The 13928-nt window shown below is 41.4% G+C and overlaps 1 protein-coding gene across 1 annotated transcript in view; it reads right to left on the minus strand.

Annotated features, from left to right (window-relative positions):
- The window catches only part of LOC122557980 (mucin-2-like), a 172991-nt gene that overhangs the window by 125122 nt on the left and 33941 nt on the right, over positions 1-13928 (minus strand). Inside the window, exons 4-9 of the mRNA XM_043706283.1 lie at positions 12178-12268; positions 11972-12087; positions 10684-10900; positions 1591-1716; positions 751-868; positions 525-663 (exon numbers count right to left, since the gene is read on the minus strand). Of these exons, the coding sequence (XP_043562218.1) occupies positions 525-663; positions 751-868; positions 1591-1716; positions 10684-10900; positions 11972-12087; positions 12178-12268 (807 nt within the window). The remainder of the gene's footprint in view (positions 1-524; positions 664-750; positions 869-1590; positions 1717-10683; positions 10901-11971; positions 12088-12177; positions 12269-13928) is intronic.

Consider the following 13928-nt stretch of genomic DNA (forward strand, 5'->3'; position numbering starts at 1 on the left):
TTGTTAATTTCTACAATAAACTTTGATGAAGCACCTTGTCATATGGCTTCTGGAAATCTAAATTCAATACATGCACTGGTTCTCCTTTATTACTGCACAATTATTTCTTCCAATAAATTAGTTGAACATGATTTGTCTTTGACAAAATCATGTTAGTTCTGATTGACTCACTTGAATATATCCAAGTCCCACGTTATAACATCTTTAATAGTAGCAATCTAACATTTTCCCTGTGACAGATAGTAAGGTAACTGGCCTGCAGTTTCCCACTCTCTGCCTCACTCCCTATTAAAATAAAGGAGTTACATTAGCTATGCTCCAATCTAAAGGAACCTTCTCAGAATGTAAAGAGTTTTGGAAAATTAAAACTAACACATTAATTATTTCAATGGCTACTTCTACAATAAAGTCCACCAGGACCTGGGGACTAATCAATTCGCAGTTCAAACATGTACGCAGCATAATATTACTATTCACATGTTGTTGACATGTAACAAAAATAAAAATGTATAACATCTTTTTACCTTAGAAAGAATGTAATAGCAGTCACCGTGAAATGTGTATTTCATGCCATCAAAAGTGGAGACATGTGCTCCTCCCTCAAATGAGCAGACACCTGGACATGGTAGATTTTTGCACAGCCATTTACCTCCGTCACAGAGACTTAAATGACAAGGAAGACCAATTTAGTGTATTTATTCAAACCTAAATGGAATTTTTTTACAGAAGCTGAATTCATGCTGACTATACCATTCTTCACATTCTGTTGAAATCAGAGCGCCTGGATCATAATGTTTGCCCTTTATTGTACATTTACACTCCTTCACACTAATGCATCCAGTGCCAGAGTAGTCATCAAGCACCGTTCCTGAAAAATATGAAGCATATCTCTAATTATTCCCGTGTACTTCTAATCATTTTGAAAAGCGGTCTCATGTGCTTATGCAGTTATGATCTTCTAGCTGAAGGTGGTTGCAAAGATTTCAGTCTTGGTTTTGGCAATGATGTGCTGGACTCACCCACATTAACCTTCAGGTCACATGCTGTGATGCGGTGATTATATTATTAACGTGCCTCTTTAAGGCATACTGACATACTGACTGTGAGACATTATACAACAGGATCAACATGTAAATGGTTAATACTCAAGGTTACACAATGCAGTTTGTTGCAGAAGTTACCAACTCATGCCAAATAGTTACTATCCCATACAATGGAGAATACAAATGATAACCCTATAAAAGTCAGAATTCCTAAGCAAGGCATCCCTAAGTGTGAACCCCCAATTTAGATATTCTATGCCAGCTGTGGACCAGTTGAAAGCTCAGTAATTAAATTTAGATCCACCACTTTTTTCTGTGTTTTCCTGCCAGCTGTTACCTGCCAAGGGTCAATATTTTACACATACTCCAAGGTGATTAGTTTCTTCCTCCCAGAAATCAGTTTCAAAATCGATTATCTGCTTACAGGTTTGAGTATTATTTTTCCCACATTACTGATTTAACAATTAAGTTTGCTGTAGGATTCTTTGTGATGGAGGAAAGTAGGGAGAAACAGATCATTTATTTGAAGACACTGTAAATTACCTACCTGATGGACAGAAGCAGCCATCCATGTAGTGCTCCTCACACAAACTGCTTGTGTCGAGATGAGAACAACTGTTCATACAGGGAGAGCCACTTTCCTTATGGATCATGTTTAAAGGACATTTCTTTGCTGTAAAATAGCATATACAGAATGAATAAAGGGACAAACAGATATATATTGGATGTAGTCCCTGTAAAATGAATTCAACTGGAATCTTTTAAAGCCCGACTTCTGCAGTAACCTATTGGGTATGGAAATCTCAAGAAAATGTTCTCAATATGTACAGAGAAAAGTAATACAAACACCAATGTTTCTTTTAATGGTTGCTTGTTGCACCATGCATGTCAGCCATCAATCACTTATCTATAAGGTCACTTTTTACATCTACACTTTCTAATCTCTTACTATTTAAGAAATACTCTTCACATCTGGTTCTCCTACCAAGTGAATAGTCTCATGTGTTTCCACATGATAGAACATAGAGCAGTACAGCACAATACAGGCCCTTCAGCCCTCAATGGTACGCCAACCTTTGACTCTACTCTAAGATCAAACTAACCTACATACCCTACATTTTACTCTCATCTATGTGCCTATCCAAGAGTGGCTTAAATATATCTGATTCTATTACCACTGCTGCAGTGCATTCCACGAACCTATCTCTGACACTCTCCTAAACCTTTTTCCAATCACATTAAAATGTTGGTCCCCCTCGTAATTGCAGTTTCTGCCCTGGGCAAAGGTTTATGGCTATCCACTCTATTTATGCCTCTCATCATCTTGTACACCTCCATCAAGTCACCTCTCATCCTTCTTCTGTCCAATGAGAAAAGCCCTAGCTCTCTCAACCTTTGTTCATAACACACGCTCACCAGTCCAGGCAGCATCATGGTAAATCTCTTCTGCACTCTCTCTAAATCTCTTCCACATCTTTCCAACCATGAAACGATCAGATGTGAATACAGTATTCCAAGTGCAGTCTAACCAGGACTTTATATAGCTGCTCTTAAACTCAATCCCCAAGCTAATGAAAGCCTTCTTAACAATCCTATCAACTTGGATGACAACTTTGAGGAATCTATAGACATGTACCCCAAGATCCCTCTATTCCTCCAAACAGCCAAGAATCCTGCCTTTAACGCTGTATTCTGCATTCAAATTCAACCTTCCAAAATTAATTACTTCACACTTTTCCCAGGTTGAACTCCATTTGCCACTTCTCAGCCCAGCTCTGCATCCCGTCACTGTCCTGTTGCAACCGACAACTGCCCTCCACACTGTCCACAACTCCACCAACCTTCGAGTCATCGGCAAACTTATTAACTCACTCTTTCACTTCCTCAACTAAGTCATTTATAAGAATCACAAAGAACAAAGGGCCCAGAGCAGATCCCTGTAGAACACAATTGCTCACTGAACTCCAGGCTGAATACTTTCTGTCTATTACCGCCCTGTGTCTTCGATGGTCCAGCCAATTCTGTTCAGCCAGATTTCCCTGTATCCCAATGCCTCTTTACTTTCTGAATGAAACTACCATGGGGAACCTTATCAAATGCCTTGCTAAAATCCATATATGCCACAGCCACTGCTCTGCCTTCATCAATGTGTTTTGTCACATTCTCAAAGAATTCAATAAGGCTTGTGAGGCATGACCTGCCCCTCACAAAGCTATGTTAACTATCTGTAATCAAGCTCTGCTTTTCCAAATAATCATAAATCCTGTCTCTCAGATTCCCCTCAAACAATTTGCCCACCACTGATATAAAACTACTGATCTGTAATTCCCAGGGTTATCCATATTCCCTTTCTTAAACAAGGGAATACCATTTGCCACCGTCCAATCATCTGGTACTACTCCAGTGGGCAGTGAGGATGCAAAGATCATCGCGAAAGGCACAGCAATCTCCTCCCTCGCTTCCTGTAAAAACCTTGGATATATCCTACCTGGCTCAGGGGACTTAACATCTTCATGTTTTTAAAAATTTCCAGCATATCCTCCTTCTTAACAATAAGCTATTCAAGTGTATCAACCTGTTTCACGCTGTCCTCACAAATGGCAAGGTCCCTCTCACTAGTAAATACTGAAGCACAGTATTCATTAAGGACCTCCCCTATCTCCTCTGACTCAAAACACAAGGTACCTCCACTATCCCTGATTGGCCCTACCGACACACTGGCCATCCTCTTGATCCTCACTTAAGTATAGAACCCCTTGGGGTTTTCCTTAATCCTCTCTGTCAAGACTTTTTCAAGCCCCCTTCTAGCTCTTCTAAATCTATTCTTCATTTCCTTCCTGGCTACCATGTAACCCTCTGGAATCCTGCCTGATCTTTGTTTCCTCAACCTTAAGTGAGCTCCCTTCTTCCTCTTGACTAGATGTTCCACATCTCTTGTCATCCAAGGAGTGGGGGGTGCGTGGAATGGAAGCCAGCAGTGGTAGTAGAGTCAGATACATTAGAGACATCTAAGCAACCTTTAGATAGGTATGTGGATGATAGTAAAGTGTCGGATATGAAGGTTAGTTTGATCTTAGAGTTGGATAAATGATTGGCATAATATTGAGGGCCAAAGGTGCCTGTACTATGCTATACTGTTCTATGTTCTATATTACTTCCTTCACTCTTCCATCCCCTCCACGTCTCAGTGGGACAAACCTATCCAGCACTCGCAGCAAGTACTCCCTCAACAACCTTCGCATTTCTGTTGTGCATTTTCCTGAAAATATCTGTTCCCAATTTATGTTCCGTAGTGCCTAATAGCATTATAATTCATTCTCCCCCAGTTATATAAGTTCCCATGCCATCTGCTCCTATCCCTCTCCAAGACTATATAAAGATCAGGGAGTTATGATCACTATCACCGAAATGCTCTCCCACCAAGAGATACCTGACCTAGTTCGTTGACAAGCACCAAATCCACTATGGCCTCCCCTCCAGTTGGACTATCTACATATTGAGTCACGAGTCCTTCCTGGACACACCTGACAAAGTCTGCTCCAACCAAACTATCTGCACTAAGGAGGTTCCAATCAATATTAGGGAAGTTGAAGTCACCCATGACAACAAACCCATTACTTCTGCACTTTGCCAAGATCTGCCTCCCAATCTGCTCCTCCGTGCCTCTGTTGCAATTGGAGGCTCTATAGAAAACTCCCAATAAAGTGACTGCTCCTTTCCTGGTTCTGACTTCCACTTCAGGTGCAGCCCGTCCTCCATGTACAGGTCCCACCTTCCCCAGAAGGTATCCCAATGATTCACACATCTGAAGCCCTCCCTCCACCAGCTCTGCAGCCATGTGTTCAGCTGCACCCGGTCTCTGTTCCTAGCCTCACTAACCCGTGGCACCGGTAGCAGTCCTGAGATTACTACTGTGCTCATCCTGCCTTTTAACTTCCAACCTAACTCCCTATATTCACTTTTCAGGTCACCATCCCTTTCTGGCTGATACCTTCCCCCTTGAGAACCCTGTAGACTTGATTTGAGGCATCCCTGACCCTGGCATCCGGGAGGCAACATACCATTATATTCTATCTACCATGTTCTTGCCCATTCACTAAGCTTCCCAATTCTTCCTGAAGCTATTTTCTGTCTTCTTGCCAAGGCATCAAGCAGAAGGCCAAGAGGAGAGTTGAGGAGAATTCGTTTCACTCACAGGATGGAGGGAATTTAGAAGTCATCTCCTGAAAAGGGTGGAACATAGCCTAGCTAGAACACAGCCTGGAGTAACTGAAATACCACTCTGGACTGACAAGAACACATTCCTGGACTGACTAGAACAAACTCCTGGACTGACTAGAAGGTACCGGCAGAATAATTGGAACACAACACCCAGACTGTCTGGAACACAGCCCTGGAGTGACTGGAATACACTTCCCAGACTATTGGGAACATAGCCCTGGAATGACAGGAACACACCATCTGGACTATCTGGAATACAGGTCTGGCGTTGGAGTGGAGGACACCCCAAACTGACTTGAACACCCCCCGCCCCACTGACTAGGATACACCACCTACCCTGGTCTGACTGGTGCACAACCTTGGACTGACTAAAACACCCCCCCCGGACTGACTAGAACACACCCATCTGTACTGGCGAGAACACACTGACCAGAACACACCCGTCTGGACCAACAAAAACAAAAACTGACTAGAATACACTCCTGGACTAATTAGAAGGCACCCCTTGACTAACTGGAACACATCTCGTAATGTCTGGAACACACTCCCCAGACAGACAGTAACACAGCCCCGGATTGACTCGAACATAGTCCTGGACTGATTGGAGTTTAATTAAGATAAATGTGAGATGTTGCATTTTGGTAAGGCAAATCAAGGCCGTACTTATATACTTAATGGTAAGCCCTGGGGAGTGTTGCTGAACAAAGAGACCTTGGGCTTCAATTCATGGTTCCTTGAAGGTGGAGTTGTAAATTGACGGGGTAGTGAAGAAGGTGTTTGATATGTTTGCCTTTATTAGTCAGTGCATTGAGTATAGGAGTTGGGAGGTCACATTGCCGCTGCACAGAACATTGATTAGACCACTTTTGGAATTCTACATTCAATTCTGGTCTCCCTCCTATAGGAAAAATTGTGTAAAACTTGAAAGGGTTCAGAAAAGATTCACAAGGATCTTGCCAGGGTTGGAGGATTTGAGCTATAGGGAAACGCTGAATAGCTGGGACTATTTTTCCTGGAGCATCGGAGACTAAGGGGTGATCTTATAGAGGTTCATAAAATCATGAGGGCATGAGGAATAGCCAAGGTCTTTTCCCCAGGATGGCAGAATCCAGAACTAGAGGGCATAGGTTTAAGGTGAGAAGGGAAAGATTTAAAAGGGACTTAAGGGGCAATTTTTTCATGCAGAGAGTTGTACGTATATAGAATGAGCTGCCAGAGCAAGTGGTGGAGGCTGGTACAATTACAGCATTTAGAAGGCATCAATATGAGTACATGATTAGGGATCACATCACAGCTGTGCTGAGAGAGGACACACCAGATGGATTGTGCAGTGAGGCATTATGGGTGGAGCTCTGGAATAGGAAGGGTGAAATCACAATGTTGGGAGTTTTCTGTAGATGTCCTAACAGTCCATGGGACAGAGAGGACTCAGATATGTACTCAGATACTGGAAAGGTATGGAAAAAGCAGGGTAGTTGTGTTGGGTGACTTCAATTTTCCTCTTATTGACTGGGACACCCTTACAGCCAGGGGCTCAAATGGAGAGCAATTTGTTAGATGTGTCCAGGAGGGTGTTTTGAGACAGTATATTGACAATCCAACCAGAGAGGAGGCCATACTAGACTTGGTATTAGGGAATGAGGCAAGACAGGTGATCAATGTTTCAATAGGAGAGCATTTTGGACTTAATGACCATAATTCCATAAGATTTTGAGTAGCCATATATAAGGACAAGAGTGGCCCTTGGGTGAGGATACTAAAAGCTAAGTACATCCAAATTAGACAGGTACTGGAGAATATGGATTGGGAGGAGTTATTTGAGGGCAAATTTACAGCTGGCATGTGGCAGGCTGCAAAACTGAAAGAGGAATGACAGGATTCAGGAACCATGGATGACAAAGGAAATTGTAAGCTTAGTCAAAAGGAAGCATACAATAGGTCTAGGCATTTACAAACTGACAAAGTCCTTGAGGAGTACTGAGAAATTAGGAAGAACTTATATGCGGAATTAGGAAGGTTAAAAGGGGCCATGAAATATCTTTAGCAAACAGGGTCAAGGAGAATCCCAAGGCTGTTTATGCTTAGATTAGAAGAAAGAGGGTAGCAAGGGAAAGAGTAGGTCCACTCAAGGACAAAGGAGGGAAGTTATGTGTGGAGCCACAAGAAGTGGGAGAGATCCGTAATGAGTGATTTGTATTGGTATTCACGAAGGAGAAGAATATAACTGATGTTGAGATCAGAGATGAGTGTATGAATACTTCAGAGAATATCAGTATATTGAAGGAGGGAGTTTTGGGTATCCTAAGTTGCATTAAGGTAGACAAGGCCCCAGGGCCAAATGGGATCTATCCCAGGTTACTGCGAGAGGCAAGGGAAGAAATAGCTGTGGCATTCGCAGATATCTTCACATCCTTTTTGACCACAGGTGAGGTTCCAGAGGATTGGAGAATAGCCAATGTTGTTCTCTTGTTTAAGAAATGAAGCAGGGATAATCCAGGAAATTATAGGCCTGTGAGCCTGACTTCTATGGTTGGGAAGCTCCTCGAGAAGATACTGAGGGACAAGATACATGGACATTTAAAAGAAAATGGACTACTTAGTGACAAGCAGCATGGTTTTGTATGGGGAAGGTCATGTCACACCAACCTGATTGGATTTTTTGAAGTGGTGACAAAGATAATTAATGAAGGAAGAGCTGTGGATGTAGTTTATGTGGACTTCAGTAAGGCATTTGATAAAGTCCCAAATGGCAGATTGGTACAAAAACTAAAATGACATGGGATTCTGGATGGGTCATGGAAGACAGACAGTAGCAGTGGAAGGTTGTTTTTCAGAATGGAGTAACTCGTGGTGTTCCACAGACATCAGTCTTAGGTCCTTTTTGTTTGTAGAATATATAAATGATCTGGGGGAAAATGTGGATGGTCTGATTAGTAAGTTTGCAGATTACACAAAGACTGGTGGAGTTGCTGAAAGTGTCGATGGTTGTGAAAGGACAAAAGGATATAGGTAGATTGGTGACTTGGGCACAGAAATGGCAGATGAAGTTTAATCCAAACATATGCATTTTGGAGATGAAATTTAGATGTGAATTATTTTGTAAATGGCAGAACCATTAGGAGCATTAACATACAGACAGATCTGGACGTGCAGGTCCACAGTTCTGTAAAAGCAGCCAAGGTGAGTAAGAAGGCATATGGCATGCTTGCCTTCACTGACCAGGGCATGGAGTACAAGAGTTGGCAAAACATGTTGCAGCTATATAAAACCCATATTTGGGCTGCATTTGGAGTATTGTGTGCAGTTTTGATTGCCACATGACCAGAAGGATGTGGAAACTTTGGAGAGAGTGCAGAGAAGGTTCATTGGGATGTTGACTGGTGTTGAGGGTATTGGCTATGAGGAAAGGTTAAAAAGTCTGAGATTGTTTTCACTGGAAAGTGGACAGCTGAGACGAGACCTGATAGACACCTACAAAATTATGAGAAGTATAGATAGAGTGGATAGTCAGAGGCTTTTTCCCAGGATTGAAGTTTCAATTATAAGGGGGCACAGGTTCAAGGCGAGAAGGGAAAAGTTTAGAACATAGAACAGTGCAACACAGTACAGGCCCCAACAGCCCATGATGTTGTGCCGAGCACTTATCAACCTAACCTATACACCCCTCAATTTACTGCCATCCACATTCTTGTCCAGCAGTCGCTTAAATGTCCCGAGTATCTCTGACTCTACGATCACCGCTCGCAGTGCATTCCACCAGCCACCACTCTCTGCGTAAAGAACCTATCTCTGACATCTCCTGTATACCTCCCTCCAATCACCTTAAAATTATGACCCCTTGTGACAACCATTTCTGCCCTGGGGTAAAGTATCTGGCTATCTACTCTATTTATGCCTCTCATTACCTTGTACACCTATATTAAGTCACCACTCTTCCTTCTTCTCTCCTCCTTCTACAGTGAAAAGCCCTAGCTCACTCAACCTTTCCTCATAAGACAAACTCTCCAATCCAGGCAGCATCCTGGTAAATTTCCTTTACACTCTGCCTTTGCACTCTGAGGCAACCAGAACTGGATATTCCAAGTGTGGTCTACCCAGGGTTTTATACAATTGCAGCAAAACCTCTCCACTCTTAAACTCAATCCCCCTGCTAATGAGAGCCAAAACACCATACACCTTCTTAACAACACTATCGTCTTGGGTGGCAACTTTGAGGGATCTTTGTACTTGGACCCCAAGTTCTCACTGTTCCTCCACATTGCCAAGAATCCTGTCTTTAAAGCTGTATTCACATTCAAATTTGACCTTCCAAAATGAATCACTTTAATTAAGGGAGATGTATGTGGCAGGATTTTCATGCAGTGTGTGGTAGGAGCCTGGGGCGTGCTGCCAGAAGAGGTGCTGGAAGCAGGAATGTTGGCGACATTTAAGAGGTATCTGGATGGTTACATGAATAAGAGGGAATACAGGGCTATGGACTGAATAAGGGAAGAAGGTATCTTTTTATTTTAGTTAGGGCATGATGATCAGCACGGGTTTGGAGGGCCAAAGGGCCTCTTTCTGTGCTGTAATTCTCTTTTGCTTTTCTTCTTTTACGATTAGGAGTATATGGGTCAAATGCTAATTAGGCTTTTAGCTCTTTCAAAACTAAGATGAACAGAATGTGAGCTATATAATTCCATGATTCTATGAAATGACAAATTAGAAATTAGGGTTGAAGCTGTATGCAAAGCTGGGGAATTTTCCCTATTACCAAATATTGTTCTCTTGTATAAATGTGGTTTGAAACAGGGTGCTCCACAGTTAAAACCTCAGTTTGCAACTCAAGTGAAAAATTTGGTGTGTGTATAAACATTTGTTTGTTTGACCAATCTATGATAAAACATCTTCCTGTGCCAGCTAACATCTTCCCAAAATAAATTTATCTTAGTTGAATTTGAACTCCAAATATTTACCTGGAAATGAGTTGCTGGAAGGTGCTAAGCCTTGGTATTCTAATCTATTATTTTAAACTTTGTTTGGCAAATGTTATTTGACTATGAAATATAAGGCTTTATGGAAGAGGAATAGATCTTCAACTCCAATAAGCCACTGTCTGTTTGTCAAATTCAGTTACTTGATTGTCACCACAGTTCCCTCAATTTTTCTTCAAAAATATAAATAAAAACTGTTTGTATATTCACAATGGTGATGAGAGCATAGAACAGACCCCACACTCCCTTTGAGCATGATTCTTTGCTGGGATAGCTGATTTACACAATTAACGACGTAGTACCTTGTTGTGCTTTTTATACTCGGTTTGCTTTCTGGGTCTTCTTTGGATATGCTTTCATACTTCTAATATGTTAATATTTAATATTTCCCTCCTTTGTTGACCACAATGAGCAATTTTCTTACTTCAACTTTATGCTATACTTACGGCAAAATGTCTCTGTCCTCCAGTTTTCTGGTTTCCCACCAGCATGGGAGCATTGCCTGGAATATTCAGAGACTGTGCTACACAAGCAGAATGAATCTAAGACTTTACTGCAGGTGCACATGTCTTGTATGCAGGCCTGTATATAATGTTCGATATTTAAGCGGGACTTGCAATCTGCAAATGCGTTTTTTGAAAGGAGATTTTCACAAGCTTCTCTCTGAAAAACATTAGTGTAATATATCGAACTCTGTTGCCTGAAAAATGCAGCAGCTACATAAAAAAGTGTACATAGACATTTGAATTATTGAATATGTGCATGAGTATATAAATTTATGAATGTAAGTATATATGAGATGTGAGAGTAGACATAAATTGTAGTGTAAAGGATTAATATGAATAAGTATGCAAACATAAATACAGAACAACCTCAGTTATCCGAACATCAATTATCCGATTTCACGTTATCTGAACAATATCTCAAGGTCCCGTTATCCATTATCCAAACAATCAGTTCTCTGAGCAATCAGTTATCCGAACAAAATACTCCCCCGCCCGTCTCGTTCAGATAATTGAAGTTGTTCTGTATGTGTTTGTTTGTTCTTGTGCTTGTTTATGGTCACAATTCTTTTAAAAACTCATTAAGATTTTATGGATACACATTTTCTTAAGTTTAAGATTTTACTCTTCCAGCCCCAAAAGACGATGTTTCAAGATAGAAGCACTAATTGAGAATGCCAGCAGCTTTCTTTGCGTGTAAGCCCAGATAGTGTGAGTTATTTAACAATTTTATCAGGCATCTGAATTGAACTTATTTATTGTCTAGGCCAACATTTACATACAGGTGTACAATTCCTTGTAAAATGGGGTGGTCCAATGGCTAACACTGCTGCCTAACAGTGCCAGAGATCTGGGTTCAATTCCACCCTTGGGTGGCTGTGCAGAGTTGCATGTTTTCCCTGTGTTTGCTTGGGTTTTATCCAGGTGCTCTGGTTTCCTCACTCAGTCCAAATATATGCAAGGTAGGTGGATAGGTCATGCTAAATTGCCCATAGTATCCGGGGTTATGCAGGCTAGGTGGATTGGCCATGGGGAATACATGGTGATAGGGTAGAGGGTGGATCTGGGTGGGATGCTCTCAGAACGTTGGTGTGGACTTGATGGGCCAAATGGCTGCTTCCACACTGTAGGAATTCTATGATGTCATTGCATTTCTAGTTTAGTAATTCCAGAAAAGTGTGATTAACTTCAAAGATTTTACTAGCCATACATCCAGATTAGTGAAACTTACATATTGCTCACACAAAGCACTGGTTTCTATCTCACGTTCATCTACATCTTCACATTGCTCGTTTGGCTGATGGACTTTTTGCAGATTTCCAAAATGAATTGATGAAAATTGTTGGCCTAAAGTGTATGAAAACAAGATACTTTAAATTTAAAACTATTTCATTCAGCAAATTATTTTACGAAAAAGTTCAAGCATTCTTGCCTTACCATCTGCAATGAATTCATTGTATAAAGGAAGCCCATTGTAATCTCCACAGAGCCCACAGGTCGTATTTTGAAATTTCACATCAAGTTCCACCTAAAAAAATTGTAATAATAAACCAGTTGCCTTTTGACTAAGACTTAACTTCATGAGAGAACTTCAAGATTTTACACAAAATATTTATGACCGTATATTATTACGTTAAACTATAGGAGTGAATACCTCGAATATTGCTGTCAACTCAGTGATAGTACTTAGGTGTAGAGGGCAGAACTTTACAGCCACTGGGTTTGAAGGCAGAGGAGTGGGCCCATAAAGCTCCTTGGGTGACCTCCTCACTTCTATATGTCCCCAAATGAGGCCTTTAAGAAGTAATGATCACATAAGCTCTACTCTCCACTCAGTCTAAATTCTCAAACTAGTGGGAGGAAGTCAAGGACTTTATGGGAAAGTGAATATTTAAGTTTGGTAAAGGAAGGATTTGGAGGGAGGGGTGGCTTTATTTACTTGTGCATAGTACACTGGCTGTGGCTCAGTCAGCTCAGAGTCAGTTCCTTGAACAGAGGAGATTCTGAATCCCCTGTTGCTGTTGGTCAGCCGGGGTGTCTTTCTGGTTACCAACCCCAATTAAGGATTGCATAGTCTGCGAGATCCACCTGGTTCCAATCACTACTTATTTATGAGGAAAGTAATGCACCCTAACTGGTCTGTCTTCATAACTGAATTGCTCCAGCCCAGTCAGCATCTGGTGAATCCTCTCTGCACCCTTTCTAGTGCAATCCTTGCAATAGTGGGGCAATCAGAAATGCACAAAATATTCTGATTCTGATTATGGACAAACTAATGTTATATACAATTTCAGCATAACTTTCCCTGCTCATGTATTCTTGAACTAATATAGTGAAGTACAAGATGCCTATTTGTAGAGTAATAGGGCAGGGGGATGGGTCTGAGTGGATTACTCTTCAGAGGGTTGGTGTGGACTTGATGGGCCAAATGGCCAGTTTCCACACTGCAGGGCTTCTATTCTATGATCTACTTAACCATCTTATCTATTTTCTCTGCTGTTTTCAGGATCTATGGACATTCAAACCAAAGTCCCCTTTGATCCTCTGTAAATCCTAATATCCTACCATTCAACATGGATCCGAGCGAGTGTTGCTGATTTGTTAGTCTTTCTAAACTGCAACATTTCACACTTTTCAGCATAAAATTCATTTGCCATCGTTCAACCTATCTCACAAATCCACCTATATTATCCTGTAGCTTAAGAATTTATTCTTCACTATTTAAATGCCACCAACTTCCAGTCACCTTTGAAATTATTGATCTATCGCCCACAATAATGTCAAGATCATTACACAGCAAACAGCAACTAGTTTAGTTTACAAACAGCAAGGAAGCCAGCACCAAACCTGCAAAATGTCCAGATTACAGAAGAGGAAGTGCTGGATGTCTTGAAACGGTTAAAGGTGGATAAATTCCCAGGACCTGATCAGGTGTACCCGAGAACTCTGTGGGAAGCTAGAGAAGTGATTGCTGGGCCTCTTGCTGAGATATTTGTATCATCGATAGTCATAGGTGAGGTGCCAGAAGACTGGAGGTTGGCTAATGTGGTGCCACTGTTTAAGAAGGGCAGTAAAGACAAGCAGGGAACTATAGACTGGTGAGCCTGACCTTGGTGGTGGGCATGTTGTTGGAGGGAATCCTATTTGGAAAGGCAAGGACTGATTCGAGATAGTCAACATGGCTTTGT

The sequence above is a fragment of the Chiloscyllium plagiosum genome, chromosome 16, assembly GCF_004010195.1.
Source record: "Chiloscyllium plagiosum isolate BGI_BamShark_2017 chromosome 16, ASM401019v2, whole genome shotgun sequence".
Classification (NCBI taxonomy): Eukaryota; Metazoa; Chordata; class Chondrichthyes; order Orectolobiformes; family Hemiscylliidae; genus Chiloscyllium; species Chiloscyllium plagiosum.